The sequence below is a fragment of the Ceratotherium simum genome, chromosome 26 (assembly GCF_057802395.1).
Source record: "Ceratotherium simum simum isolate JZ-2026a chromosome 26, ASM5780239v1, whole genome shotgun sequence".
NCBI lineage: Eukaryota > Metazoa > Chordata > Mammalia > Perissodactyla > Rhinocerotidae > Ceratotherium > Ceratotherium simum.
In genome coordinates, this window is record NC_141925.1 from 8,571,761 (window position 1) to 8,587,700 (window position 15,940).

General features: G+C 42.7%; 1 protein-coding gene across 1 annotated transcript in view; it reads right to left on the minus strand.

Annotated features, from left to right (window-relative positions):
- GRIN2A (glutamate ionotropic receptor NMDA type subunit 2A) overlaps positions 1 to 14,285 on the minus strand; it is a 150,156-nt gene extending 135,871 nt beyond the window's left edge. Inside the window, exon 1 of the mRNA XM_087417806.1 lies at positions 13,750 to 14,285. Within this exon, the coding sequence (XP_087273932.1) occupies positions 13,750 to 14,285 (536 nt within the window). The remainder of the gene's footprint in view (positions 1 to 13,749) is intronic.
- Positions 14,286 to 15,940: the final 1,655 nt, after the last annotated feature.

The following is a 15,940-nucleotide window of genomic DNA, read 5'->3' on the forward strand; positions in this document are numbered from 1 at the left end:
AAGACAAACACTTTCTCCCAGCCCTGTTTTCAGAGCTTAATCTATTTAAGAAATGCTCTGTTTCGAAAGCAGATTTATTAAACTCAAGATGTGGAAGTGGTTTAGAGGCGTGCACGGTGGCTTCCTCCCCCAGCTGCTGTACCAAGTGGAAGATGTTTGCCAACAGTTTGGCCTCCCTGTTCTAAAATGAATAGAACACTTTAAAAATCAAGGCAGACAACCCCATTAAGACCTGGCTTACACCCAGTGTCAAAATTAAATATTGGCTTCCTTCTTTCCTTCTGCATCATCAGAATCACTGAGACTCCCTTGCTGACGTTTTTGCGCCATTCTTTGCATCCAGTTAATATTTATTGGCACTCCTCAGGGATGCACAAAGTGTGAAGGGACTCATTCTAGAACTAATTTAAAGGGAGTTGATGACTCTGCAATTGAGCTTTTGACTATTCTCATAAAAATTCTCCCAGGAAAGACCAGCTTCTCCCCTTTGACCTTCATTTGCTTTATTCCTGGCAAAGCCAAACATCAATCCCTATGATAATGACAATAAAAATAATTGATATTGATGGTAAGAATATTAACATTTTCAGAAAGGTTTTGTGGTTTGTAAAATAAATTCTAATCTATCACTTTCTCATAATAAATTAACTCAAAAGACAAGCAAATGACTCCCGCTCACAGTGGGAGGATCTTTGTATGTGCTCTATGGCACTGGAACACTTCCTACAGCCTCATGAAAACACACCTGGAGATTCCTCTTTCCCTGAGAGGCCAGAGATCAGAGGATCAGGTGCTAAAGTCAGAGAGGCAATCTTGTTCCTGGTTCTACCACTACGTGACCCTGGGAGAGTCAGTTTTCTCTTGAGATGTTTTTCTTATGCAAACATGGGAATAATAATACCGCTTAGTTCATGGAGTTGTTGCAAGAACAAAATAACTTAATGCATGTAAAAATCCTTAACATAGCATCTAGATCAAAGCAAGTGTTGTGTTAGCAATTATCACTATTCACTCATTCAACACATATTTATTAAGTGTCTATGCTGTGCTAGGAACCAGTGTACATGGTCCCTGGAGTTCGTCATCATTATCACCATCATCATCATCATCACCATCATCATCACCACCACCACCATCATCATCATCATTATCATCATCATCATCATCACCATCATCACCATCATCACCATCACCATCACCATCATCATCATCATCGTCATCACCATCACCATCATCCTCATCATCACCATGATCATCATCACCATGATCATCACCATCACCATCATCCTCATCATCACCATGATCATCATCACCATGATCATCACCATCACCATCATCATCATCATCATCACTGTCATCACCATCACCATCATCGTTATCATTATCATCATCACCATCATCATCATTATCATCACCATCATCATCACCACCACATTATTATTATTAATCACAAAGGACCCAGAAGGAAAGAGGACTGATGTAGTGGATGCAACGCACTTAGGTCTGTGAGAAAGACAATTGGGCTTAGCCTGCCTTTGCCATTAACCAGTCTCTCATTAGTGAAAAATGAACCCTGTGTCTTCTAGGCCTCAATTTTCTCATCTGTAATAAAGCTCAGAGAAGTAATTTACAATTCTCATGTTGTAAAACAAATTGAAAATAATTTGTTACAACTAATAATATATTTTATGGATTTGAGCCAAATCTTATGAATTATTTATTTTAAAAATATAAATTAGAGCAGAGTCACTGTCATCACTCGTGTGCATTCTAATGTTTTCTTGGATGGGGAAAAAGAGCTGGAGTTACCGTCCACGCCCTAGGGATTGTGATACTATTGTACAAGCACTCAGAAGCTTCCTCACATACAAAGAAGAAAAATATTTAAAAATTATTGGTCTAAATGATCTCCAGCATCCGTTCCTGCTGTGACATCATGCAATTCAATTCCAGATTATTGTATCCAACACCATAAATCTACAGATGAGGAAGATGAGACCAGCAAAGTTAAGAGACTTACCAAAGATGACAGCCATATACAAGAGCAAAGCTTGGATTAGAATCCAACGTCCTGAATCTTAGTTTGGGTTCTGTGATGGTTCATTTTATGTGTCAACTTGAGTAGGCCATAGGGTGACCAGATATTTGGCCAAACATTATTCTGGGTGTGTCTGAGATTAACATTTGAGCCAGTAGACCAAGCAAAGCAGACTGCCCTCCCCAATGTAGGTGGGCCTCATCCAATCAGTTGAAGACCTGAATAGAACAAAAAGGATGACCCTTCCAAGAGTAAGGAGGAACTCCTGCTGCCTGGCTGCCTTGATATGGGATGTCAGTCTTTTCCTGCCTCCAGAATTCAGAGTGAAATGTCAGCTCTTCTTGGGTCTCAAGCCTGCCAGCTCTCAGATTGGAACTTAAACCAGTGGCTCTCCTGGGTCTCCAGCTGGCTGAATGCAGATCTGGGGACTTCTCAGCCTCCATAACTACATGAGCCAGCTCTTATTCTCTCTGTCTCTCTCTTCATGTACATATACACACATACACATCCTATCGGTTCTGTTTCTCTGGAGAACCCTGACTAATACAAGTTCTATTTCCACCATCACATAAAAACCTTGATGATGGCAGGGAACATGGCCTGCCCAAGAGTTACACCCACACCCATCTGGACCCCTTTTTATATTCTTTTTGTCAGTAAACACATTCTGTGTGCCCTCACATCCATGAACCTCTGCGTACATATCAATTCCTGACTGCCCCAAGCAACAACGAACTAGGCAAAGAGCCAGATGCCCCCATTAACTTCATTACCTAAGGATGGACCTCGTGTCTGAGTGAAGAACAGCTTCCCATTATTGAGGCAAGAACCTCCTGTACTCAGGCCCATGCCCCGTGAAACATGAGGTTTTCCAGTCTGGCTGGTGGGAACAGACACTCTCCCTGGCCCCATGTGAGTGCCAAGCACTGTTACTTCTAATCTTTGGAGTGTTTCTTTCCCTGGCCCTCGGTCCTTTCCTCACCTGCATGTGGTGATCGGTACCCAGCTCAATATGCAAGGGGGTCCTTGGGCAGATCTCTGGGGCTCTCCATTCGTGCAGATCACTTTTCTCAGGTATGCTGTCTTGTGAACTCTAGCTGCCCTTGTGTCCCTGGCCTCATCTTCATCTGCTCAGCTCAGAGCATCTTCCAGGCCTGACTTGGGTTCCCCATCCATACTGGGGAAACTTTCTCAAGGCAGTGAGCTGGGGCATTCGTAGGATTCACCTAGTTTATTTCCTATCATCTTTTGCCTGATATCCAGTGTCTTGAAAATCATCCTTTCATATATTCTTGTCCATTTTTGGTTGTTTTAATCAGGAGGATATATCCAGTCCGTGTTACTCCATCTTGGTCAGAAGTGGAGTCAATATCATGAAATTTAATGAAGATAATTAAGACCGTTAAATCTGTCAAACATATCCCTAGCCGTTAGAATTTACAAACCCGAAAGTTATTTTTACAGCAAATACTGAAAACCCCAGTACCATAAAGAAGAAAAATCAGAGAAGAACCGTTTACTTTACGAGGCTTAGATGATAAACGGACATTTTCAGCAGTGACCCTGAACAAGTGACGTGGGTTCCATCAGACTGCGCCATTTGCCATTCATTTGGCAAATTTCATGATACTGCAGAAAAAGCTGAACATACACCCCACCCACCGCCAGAACAAACCTTTTCTTCCAGCTTTAGAAGAACATCTACAAATTAATCCAGTCTGATGAGTGGGAACTCTCCTTGGGTAATTCAGTAAGTTCTCGCCTTTGGGCAAGTCACTGTAGTCACAAACAGCTCAAATTCTCACCCGTAAGTTGAACAGAGAAGTAAGCTACGACCTAGGGCCACATAAAATGACCACTTAGTCCAAGATGACTATGTCCCAGACACTCCCAGCTGAAATTTTAAAAGGCAGTTTTGTTTTGTTTTGAGAAAATGTGAGTAAAAGATTAGAGGCACCACTCCAATCTTGTGGAGCTCCTAGTCACGGAAAATCATAGACCAGCAATTCTTTACATGACTTCACCAGAATCTGGTCAGTAAAACTGCACATATAGGATGAGAGACATATGTGGTCCACAGATCTAGTTGTGCTGACCCAGGATAAAGATGCCTGGAGGTGAGATATCAAAGCTTCCTGTCATCACTCATTCTAACATCTCCAGGTCTTAAGGTTCATCAAGTTCTTGTTTTGGTAATGATTATAAATAATAACAATTATGAGAAAAGTAATAAAATAAATACAAAGCATCTTAGGACAAAAAAAAAGTGCTTAACGAGGCCATGGAGGTAATACGAATGAGTAAGTCGTCCAGGTAGGGACTAAGGTGAACTGGGCAGGCCCTTCTCCATCTAAAGGTCACTTCCCATGTCCAGTTAACCATCTCCACGTAGGAGGAAGGCTCTGGTCCATACGGCAACAACAGGAGGCTCCTGAACTCACCTCCTTCCATGGACATACCGAATCTACAGCTACACATGGAGCAGTTCCCTCTGAAAGAAATTCAGAAACTGGCTGACCGACTCCAGCACATCGAGTGAATGAGAAAATATCCACATTGAAAGGGGTAGGAAAGGCTGAGATACACACTCGCCACAAACCCCACTACCAGCACAGAAACACACAATCAGGAGGGAACTCGCAAATTCCAGCTCTTCCCTGAGAAGCAAGGGGTTTGGATCCAACATCTAGAGCCCAACTTTTAAGACTTCCAGGTAGGAATGTGAGGTTATTATCATCAGCTCTTCATATTTTCAAGATTAGCTAAAAATATAAGTTTTCATGAAATCTTACAATTTTCAAACATTGGGACTTATCCAACTTTTGAAAACAGAAAAATCATTCTATGAGTCCAAAAAAAAAAAAAAAATACCACAACTGTAGGTCAATTTGCAACCTCTGAAAGTAGTATAATGGGGTTTAGATCCGAACAAAACCAGATTTGAATTTTGGCTCCATTTTATATTAGCTGTGTGGCTTCTGTCAAGTTATATAACTTTTCTGGTCCTGAGTTTCCTCATCTGTAATATGAGTTATTATGATTTATAATTGACTTGCTGGCAGTCTATCCAGCATCCACTTCTCTCTTCCTCATTTTTAACAGAACTCACATTTGTTGAGACTCCATGCCTCCCATAAAAATCCACAGGCCTTGGGGGAAGCTTACCCCATTCCCAGCTCTAAGAGTTAGTCTGGTTTTATTTAACCTAATCTTATTTTCCTTCTCAGTGATTGGGTCAGGGGGCCAGAATTAAGCCAGTCAATATGTGGCATTTTGAAAATAGCTATTATTGGCCCAAAGATGTGTGCATGATCTACTGTAGCCACAAAGAAGTCATCCCAGGTGTTGCTGAAAGCAAACCTGAGGTCATGAAGGAAGCCACTTTAACAACAAAGACCACACTCCCCAAAGAGCAGAATCAAGAGATCACAGGGAAAAGACCCAGAGCCTTGATCCTACTGCACCAGAAGTCCACCCTACCTCTGAAATTCCTGTCATGTGGAAATAATTCAATCACATAACTGAATTTAGTTGACTGTTACCTGCAGCAAAAACATCCTAACTCACATATAAGGATTAAAGATAATGTATTTAAACTGATTGGCACATAGGAGGCAATCAACACGTGGTAGGCCACATCATAGAGTACTTTAACATTTCCATCACATCACATTTTAAAATACATATGCATTCATAATGTAACTTTTGAAACTTGAAGTTTCGCTTCCACACGCACACAATGATGTATTAATTAAATTGAATTTTTAAAACTTCCTTTTATTAATAGTGGTGGAAATGAAAAGGAAATGAGTACATGTCTCGGGAGGGCTGCTCTCCATCATGCGGAAAACCGAGCGTTGTGTGTTTACTCCTCGTGTTTGGACAGGACTTAAACAAATGAAGCGAATCCTCAGGAACTGGCTGTGGGGATTTGGACAAGAGGACATCAGACATCAGCAGATCAGCCGGCTCATTCACCAAACTTCGGGGCCTGTGTGAAAAAGTAGCTGGCTTCCCATGCCCACGCAGAACCCCGTTAGCATCACCAGGCTGACGGTGACTCCTCCTTCCCTGGGATCCAGGCCAGGCTTTGAGGCACCAGGACATGCACAGGGGCTCAGTCACACCTGCAGGAAGGCAGCATCCGCACGGAGGCAAGAGAGGAGGAAGCAGAGAAGCGAGAGGACACAGGTAGAGGACAGGTGGAGAGGCCCGTGCTGGCTCTCTAGCTCCCACCTGGAAGAGATGACAAGGAGCCTTCTGTCCTACACATGAGGAGGTGCATGGACAGACACTCCTCCGGGACCGAAAACGAAGGACAGCTTGTAAATGGACCGGCCATGGGTGCTTGCCCTTCATACTGTCCACACGCTCCTCCCTTGTGGTGGAAAGAATTTTTATCTTTGTTGTTTTATGTGACATCAGATGTTTCCCAGATCATGTCAAGAATGAAACAAAAGCAGAGTTTTTTTCCCCTTCCTGAGGTATCACCTCCTCACCTCTCCAGATCCAAAGCCTGGCTCACCGTCTACATCACGGCTCCAGCCCAGTAGGGTGTTGGTTTCCTTTGATTCAAAGGATGCCCTGCTCTGATGATTTGCCTGGCAGTTCATCACGTGATAAATTTTACTTTTCCATGTGTTGATTAAAACTAGTGGTATGATTATTTCACTCTCCTGGGTTGCACTAAACCCAGATAGATTAGCAATGGCCACAGATCATAGATCGTTGGAAAGTCTATTCTACCTATCACAATGTCTAGCATACAGCAGACACTGTACAGACAGCAACCAGGCTCCACAACAAAATCAAGACTGGGGACAGAGAGTCTGCATACCGGGGCAAGGCAGCTGGAATTCACAACCCAACTCTTTCTCTCCAGTATTCTCCTTCCCCTCAGGGATTATTTACCAATTAATGTTGAAGGTCCTCATGGTTCGAACCCAGACCCTCTTCTGAGTCTTCATTTTCTCCTAGGTGATCTCACCCAATCCTGATGCTTTAACTACAACCAATAAGCTCAAAACCAGTGTGTTGTGTTTTCAGTCTGAGCTCAGACTCTTCTCTCCAATTGGCCTTCTTGAGATTTCCACTTGGATGTCTCAAAAGTGTGTCAATTGAACATGTTTGAAACTAGATGCTGTTCCTGACTCACTCTCTCCCCAATTTGTTTCTTCTCCAGTTTTGTAAAAGTCACCACTATCTATGCAGCAGTACAAGTGGAAAATTATTGATTCTTATTTCTCTTTTATCACTTTATATTCATCCATCAAGTCTTGTGAATTTTACCTCCAAAACATGCATTAAGCCCACTCACTTCTCTCTGAATCCACAGCCTTACTCTAATCCAAGTCACATCTTCCCTCTCCTAGACTATGTCATGGTCTCCTAACTGGTCCCTGTGCTTACACGTTAACATGCCTGCCCCAATATACTCTCTGTCAGCAGTCACCAGAGTAATGAAGATGGTGCTTTTCTGTGTTTTATCTTTTCACAGGAGAGAGCTGCAGCAAATTATTAGTATGTGTCACCAAATTAACAAGTTTCAAAATGAAAATGTCCCTAGTATCCAACCCTGGAGGAAAGAGATCAATACATCTTTTTGTTAGGCACGCTGGTCCCCAAATCCAGAGACTGGCATTTGGCCTAAAGCAAATTGCAACAATATTTACACTCTATGTGTGACCCCAAAACAACCCAAACCACCTTTCCCTCAAGGTAAAGGTGTGGCCAATTTCTGGTCTTTTCAAGTTGCCAGCATCGGGTTCCCACCATTTGTCGAGCTATTCATTGGATGCCAATTGGAGATGATTGACTTGCATCGCAGGGTTGGCATACGGTACTTTTGACTTCCAGCCAAAAAAGAGAGGACTGTGTTCCAGGAGAGATGCCACAAACAGAAGTGGTGCTGAAGAGGGAATGTGGACTTAGCTCTCGGGCTGAATACCCAGGGAGCACAGCCCATGTCTTGTGGGTTCATGAGGACACAGGAGGAGTCAGGTCAAGCTGTGCATCTTGCCCGGGGAAGGAGAATTAACATCTGTAGGGTGCCAACCATATCCTAGATGCTTGGCTAAGTATATTACATGCATTTAAGTGTCACCATAATCCTCTATGGTGGGAATTATCTCTGTTTACAATCAAGGAAATGGAGACTCAAAGAAGTTATGTAACTTGCCCAGGATAACCTAGATAATGAGAAGTTTGGAACACAGCACTATCCAAACCCACGGTCCACAAAGTCACACAGCCTCATGGAACACACTACAGGTTCTCAATCTGGCGCGTGCCCCTGGATTCTCTCCCTACTTATCTCTTTGAGCCTCAGGCTCTTTCCCCACATTCTTCAGCCCAGAGTCCCAGTCAGATTTACAGCAGAGGCCCAGAGGACGGCTTGGTCTCCTGCATGCCTGGTGTCATCGCCAGAAATGTTTGTCGAGCATATGGCGATCCCGCAGATAAATATTTGCAAAGAGTTATCACACTCAGCCAGGGAAGTTTTAACTCCGGTCAAGCTCAGAAAATTAACCGAGCAGCCTCTTTTATTGGCCTTAAAAAAGAAACCAACAGTGATAATTCTGATTATCAAATAAAAATATGCCAACCAGGTTTAGTGCAGTCTCTTAATGGGTCATGAAACCAGAAACTTTTCCTGTGGTTATTTTAGAAAGGAAGATTGAAAAAAGTATCAAATCTGAATATGAATTAAACTCACTCACTTATATTTCTTCCTTCCATTTTCCTTCCTGTCGGAGTGATAATTTACAATGTTGTTGCTTCTCAAAGCAGAAACCTGACTTCATAAATCAAGAAAACACATAACTGGTCAAGCCAGGTATCATCAATTAAGGCCAACAACTTCCCTTCAATACTAATTCATAAGTCTCCCGGGAGAAGCTGTTCTTTTCTTACTCGTTTGTGCTATAGATCGACTTGAGTGCTTCTATTTGACTTTCAGTGAGGTAACTTCTCCGTGGTGTCCTGCTCCCCCAACTAAATGGAAGCCACAGGCTATAGAGTCGTATTTCAGTCATCAAGAAACAAGATGGAAATATACTCCATTTCTCACTTCCCTCCCTGCGCATAGCTTGCAGTATGACAAGCATAAATCAGAGTAATAATAATGATGATGACCACCATCATATCATAAGAAGAAGACAATCATGACTTGACAGTTATTTGTGAAATGCCTACTAGGTGCCAGGCACAATGTAAGTGTTTTATGTATATGCTTTCATTTACTTCTGCTACAATAAGAAGAGATGACTATAACACACACACACACAGACACACACACATTTTATCAATAATAGTTACCATTTATAGACTGCTTTCCATATGCTAGGCTCTGGCCTAAGAGACAAAATTTTTCTTATCCCCATGTTACATCCGAGAGAGCAGATTTGGAGAAATTAAGTGACTTGCCCAACGTCTTAGATCTAGGAGAGTTTGGATCAGGGAATCACACCATGCAGCCTCGGCTCCAGTGCCCGCCCTCTTAACCACGACACCACACTGCCTCCCTGGGGCCCCATCCACCAGTGAACTAGACAGATTCTTGGAACATAACTGGACAGAACAGCCTGGGTTCCATACCTGCAGAACAGGTGATGGTTTACCTTCATACTTCCGGGAGTTGCCAGTGATGGGCTCTGTGCTTGGCAAAGGAACAGATGTTTAATAACTTTGCAGTAGCAAGGAGGAGGTTACATAACATGGCTGAGCTATTTTTGAACTTTGGAAAATGCTGACTGCTCTTTCCAAAGTGCCTTCTGTAAAATCAGGAATATTCAACATAAAGAACATTTCCCCCTTTCCCCTACTTTTTTTTTCCTGAAATCCCGGGAACAGAAACAGGTCCACGGTAAGATCATTAACACATCTTCCTCAGCCAGCAGTCCTTTGTACCAGGTCCAGCATCATAAGCAATAGGTCATTGTTACAGTATCCTAACTACACAAGCTCTGTGTGTAAGATTACAAGTAACGTCCATGAGGACCACGGAGGGACATGTCTGTCTACCCCCAAGACATCAAGCTCAACCAAAGTTGGGGCCCAGGTCCCCTCAATAAGACATCATGAAACCATCAGGCGTGACTTCACCTTAACCTCTTCTGAAGCTATCTGCATCCTCCCTACTACATAGCAGGAGTAATGAGAGCTATTTGTTTACTGGATGCTTTGCAAAATAAGACTTCTTAATCCAGCAGAAGATGTAACTTTCTAAAGATTGAAGTGAGAACCCCTAACTCTATAGTCCTGGGCTTCCACAGAACGAGCTGATGGGTCAAACTCAGGCTGCAAATACACCTGTTCTCTGCCTTCAGCTATCCAGATGGAAGATCCCTTACCATCAACTACCTACATGTCCATTGAAGGGGGATGATCAAATAAAAGACGAAACTCTTATACAACAGAATACAAAACAACAACTAAGACGAATATGCTAAAACTATATGTGTCCTCGTAGATGGATCGTGAACCATCAGGTTCAGGTAAAGGAAATTCTAACACACTAGGCACCACTTATGTACATTAAAAAGAACTATGCGTTGGGTCTCAGGTTGCATGTACATCTATTTTGAAAGTACAAAACATGCACATGGATATGGATACATACCCAATTCATCGTAGTGCTTTTCCCTCCCCTGGAGAGAAAGGGAGAAAAGTGGGACTGGGGAGAGGAATAAGTAGGATTTCTACATTATCAGTGGTGTTTCATTTCTTTTAAAGTTTTGAATCAAATGTGACATGTTAACCTTTGCTCACTGCGGTGGGTATTGGGGTGAGTGTTGTACCAGACTGTACTTTTCTGTACTATTCTTTTTTTATATATATATATATAAAAAGAGCCCTCTTTGCCTGAGTTTGTCTTTAGACAAATTTCCCCATCTTCATCAGACTATACATTCTTTGAGGAGCAACATTATATCTTAATTCGTGTGTGTATTCCAGAGTCCGTTGGATGGAAAGAGTGATGTGTGGGGGATATGATGTCCTTAATTCTTTTCTTAAAACCTGCCTTCTTTGGGCTTTCTCCATCTCCCAGTCCTTGCCCTTCTTGGGGGGCGGGGGGTTAAGAAACACTGTGATGGGGTGAAGTGTGGCAGGGACCCACTGCTTGTGCTGTTATCCCAGCCCCACCCACTGGGGGGCACTACCAGCGCTCCATGGATGGAGAGAGATTCATTAAACACTGGGCAATGGACGACGGCTTAACACACTTGATGCATTACTTCTCTAGGGCTGAAATACCATCTACAAAACTGCTGCATTCAAAGCATAACTCCCGGAAACAGCTCAACAGCATTTCACAGCAGTAGGATTTTTTTTTTGTAAAGAATGGAATTCTAGGTGGCCACTGGAAAGAGATCTGAATGTCTTGCCACTTATCCTTCTCAAATTCCTTTTCCTGTACATATCATATTTCAATTGCCCTAAAACTGAGTTATGTTTCCATCAAAATTATGCATTTCTGACTATTCCAGCTGCAGGGCACTTCTTATGGGAAGTAAGAACTCATTAGCCCAGCCCTTGTCTTCGGTATGGCAGCAATCCTGCCTCTGTAAGAGGTTCCCGTGTCTCATACTGATTTATCTGAGTTCCTTCCTGAATTTGGACAATTATTTCAAATGCTGAAGGTGGCAATGTAGAAACAAGATCGTTAAAGACGGGAAGAGGAAAGAGGAAGGGAAAATCTCAAAGGACCGTGATTTCTTAATTCAAGAGTTCGTTTTTCAGATGTATGTCAATTTGAGGGAGGTATAATCTGTCTACCTCATCACGTGCACGTGCGCGTGCGCGCGTGCGCGCACACACACACACACACACACACCCCTCCAGCTCCAGCCCAGAGATAATCCCTGAGCTGTAGCAGATTCAAAGTCCTAAAACCTTCCAGAGACATTTCAGTGTGATGCGTTACTCTGCTGATAATTAACCAACCTGGTCCGCCGACTGTCACTTCTGATGACCAAAAACAACTTTACTGATCACTCTGACACTCACGAAATAGGTACGAGGTGCTAGGCACTCTGCTGAGCGGCACTTCTCATGCATCATCTCATTTAATACTCACGACAACCCCTAGAACGTTGGTTCTCAAGGTGTGGTTCCTAGACCAGCCACATCAGCCTCACCCAGGAACTTGTTAAAATTGGAAATTCTCAGAGCCAGCCCCAGACTTAGAGATGGAGCGTGGGGCCCACCATCTGTGTTTTAACAAGCTCTCCAGTGATTCTGATGCATGTTGAAGTTTGAGAACCACTGCCCAGAAAGTAGGCACTATTATCATCACTTTGCAAAGAACGACTGAGGCCCAGGAACGTAAAATGATTGTCTGACTCACACAGAAGATGGCTGAGAAAAGATTTGAACCCTGGCAAGTGTAACGCCAGAGCCCAGTCCCTTAATCACTGTGCTACACTGCTCGTCATCTGAGGAATGAGCATGGATTAAATCAGTGAGCATCAGGCAAAAACATGCCAAATGGATGTAGGAGTGATCGTTCTAAATCTCAACAGCTGAGCCATAATGATGGCCTACAAAGCACGGTGACATTGCTCAGCAACATAAAATTTAACTTAAATGTCCACCAAGATGGGAGTAGTTAAATCAATTGTGATACATCCATATGATGGAATATAACACAGCTTTAAAAGTGATGTTTGCCAAGATTTACAATGACCTACAAAAACACTTAGGACACAAGAAGGGAAGAAATTCAGATAGAGACTCAAACGGAGACTAGGAGCACCAGGGTAAAAGCAGTTTTCCCAAAGTGTAACACGTTAGTGAGGACGTGGGATGTCGAGTGACTTCACAAACTGCTGGTGTGCATATAAATTGGTCTAGTTACTTTGTAGGACAATTTGGCAATAGATACTTAAATTTTAAAATGCACATGCTCTATGACTCCAAAATTCTACTTCTTAGAATCAACCCTAGAGAATTACTTACACATGTACATGAAGAGACATGTAGGATGATTATCAATGCAGTTTAGTTTCTAATGGAAAAAACTTGAAACAATCTGAATTTCTATCATTATGAAGATTGGATAAATAAATCGTGGTATATCCATTTTGAGGAATGCAATGTGTAGGTTACAAAAAATATAGATATTCGCATATATATATCTATGTATACACATACGTATGTATATCTACATATACGCATATATTTCTACATATATTCACAGACGCATGTGCATATGTATTCATATGCATGTATACATATAAGTACATGTATCCATACATGTGTATAGACATATATAAATACATTTTCATACATATATGTACACATGTATTCATATGCATATATGTGTGCATATATTCATGCATGTGTATATACACGTATATAAGTACATATATATCTACATATATACACACACATACTTGAGATATAGATAGAGGTTGGATAGATAGGTAGACAGATAGATCTCAAGTGCAGGTTTCCAAAGTATATTGTTGAGTACAAAAAGTAAGTTGCAGAAAACAAAGCATGCTACTTAAAAACAATTGAGATGAGAAGAGAGGAAGAGAGAGAGGAGAGCAGAACCAAAAAAAATCCCATAAGCACACACACACATTCTCTATTTTCAGTGCACATTTTCAGCAATGGGTATGTATTGGCCTTAGTATTTAAACTGACAAGTAACAACAACAAAACTCTGATCCCACTTTGGGAGACAAGCAAAGAGCCCCTCTTACTGGTGCAGAGTGTGCAGCGGGGCCTCTGGCTTCTCCATCTGCCCGTAGCAGCTGGCCTTGGCCTCGGGGATGTAGGAGAACTTCTCTAACATGGAAGATGCGGCAGTAGTTAGGATGCCCAGGCCGTCCCTCACTCTCGCCTCCAGGCTGTAGTCCCAGTCATCGTAGGAGACGGAAATGAGTCCTGATGGAAACTCTTTGGGGATGAGCTCCGTGTTCCCGGAGACCAAGCTGGGGACAATCCAGAAGAAATCATACCCGGTGAGGCCGAGGGAGCGGGCCTCACTCAGGATGAGCACAGCCTCATCTTTGGAACAGTAGAGCAAGATGACAGAAGAGTGAATCTTCTTCAACTGGACTTGCGTCTTTGCATCCTCGAAGGAAGTGTCCAGTGTGATCACGTTCTGCATGTCCCAGCCCACAAAGCTGTTGTCCACTGTCGTCTTGATGAAGCTGATGAAGTCCCTGTAGCCAGGGAAGATGGTGGTCACCAGGGAGAAGACATGCCAGTCGTAATCCTGCATGATCTTCAACATGACTGTGGCTTGTTGCTGGATGGACGCTCCAAATTGGAAGAAGGTAGACGTCGGATCCTGCCAACAAGTAAAAAAAGCAAAACAGAGGATGAGGCAGAAGGCAGTTTTTATAGAACCATCTGTCTTTATAGGCTTAAAGACGCTCCTTCCTAGAAGTGAGGGAAAATAAATCACACATCTATTCTTTCTCAAACCTTCCTGAGCACCTACTAGATGGCGCACTCTGGAACAGATACTGGAAATATAAAGATGAGGGAAGCCCCTGAACTTTGATCCCACAGCCTGGTACAGTGAAGGACATCTGTTGTTTTTGCCAGCCCATCATCTATTCTCCTCTAGTTCATCCCATCCCCCCATCGAGTCCATATGGTTCCAACAGAATGAGCTCTATGTGGCCCTCAGGCTCATAGCTGGAAAATGAAGCCAATAGAGACAAAACAACATCAGGTTACAGAGCTAGATTCCTGATGACATACTTGGAGCACCTGGAGTCTGCCGTGCCTGAAGCCATTTACTCTAGACCTGTTGGTTATATAAGCCAACAAGTTCCCACGTTCACTTGAGCCAACGTGAGTAGGATTTCTATCACTTGAACTCTAGGTTCCTGTGTAACATAGAGTATAATAAATGCTAGATGGACGTCTATCTGTTCAACCAACAAATATTTGTTGAACACCTAATTATGTGGCAACAGCATTTTAGAGCTTGGAGAAGTGATGATATATAAGACAGACAGACACGGTCTCTGCCTTCATAGATCTGGCAGGCATTTGAGGAAGAGTAACTTCCACGGATGGGAGCTGAGAGAGGCAGAGGAGGATGTTGAAGGAGTATCCAGGTACAGAAGAGGGGAAATGGGTGGACATTACAGTCAGAGGAACCCTCAGGATACATCTCGACTATTCCAGGAACTGGAGATGAATGCATTATGGCTCATGAAGTAGGGGATGAGATGAGGTTGAAGAGCTTGGCAGGAACCCCATGGTGTATGGCCTCAGGGACTATGTTCAGAGGCTTAGACCTTATCCCAAGCATAAGTGGGAGCTGCTTAATGCTCTTAAACTGGAAAGTGACGTGGTGACTTCTGTTGGGTTAAAGGGCCTCTAATAGACCTAACATCTCCCCAAGTCTATGATCTGAACATGAGAACAAATTTCCATTTAAAAAAGGCAGGTGATGCATACAGTAGTACGATTTACAAACTAACTTCACACCCCTTAACTCATCAAATCCTCACGATGATCCTATGAAGTTGGTATTGTCAGCAGAGGAAAACGAGGCTCAAAATGGTGACACAGCCTAGCAAGCATCCAAACTCAGTCTCTGATTCTATATCCAGCTCCTTTTCCAACCCACAACCACAGCCTTCTTGGGATCATTGAAGATCTGCATATAGCAGATGCTTAAACTATGTTGTCGACTGACTGGCATGGTGCAAAAATGCCAACTAAACAGAAGGTATGCCTTTGTGTTATAGCAAAATGGGATTGACAAATGCTGAGATATATTTTTTCCTGGGAACTAGAAGAATTCTCAAACGGTCCTAATTATATTGCAGCCATGCTTTTATTTTGCATGCTGTATTTGCCACGTGCATTTAACACAACCTAAAAAGTACGAATATGGGGATTCCAGTTCATGTGTGTGTGTGTCAA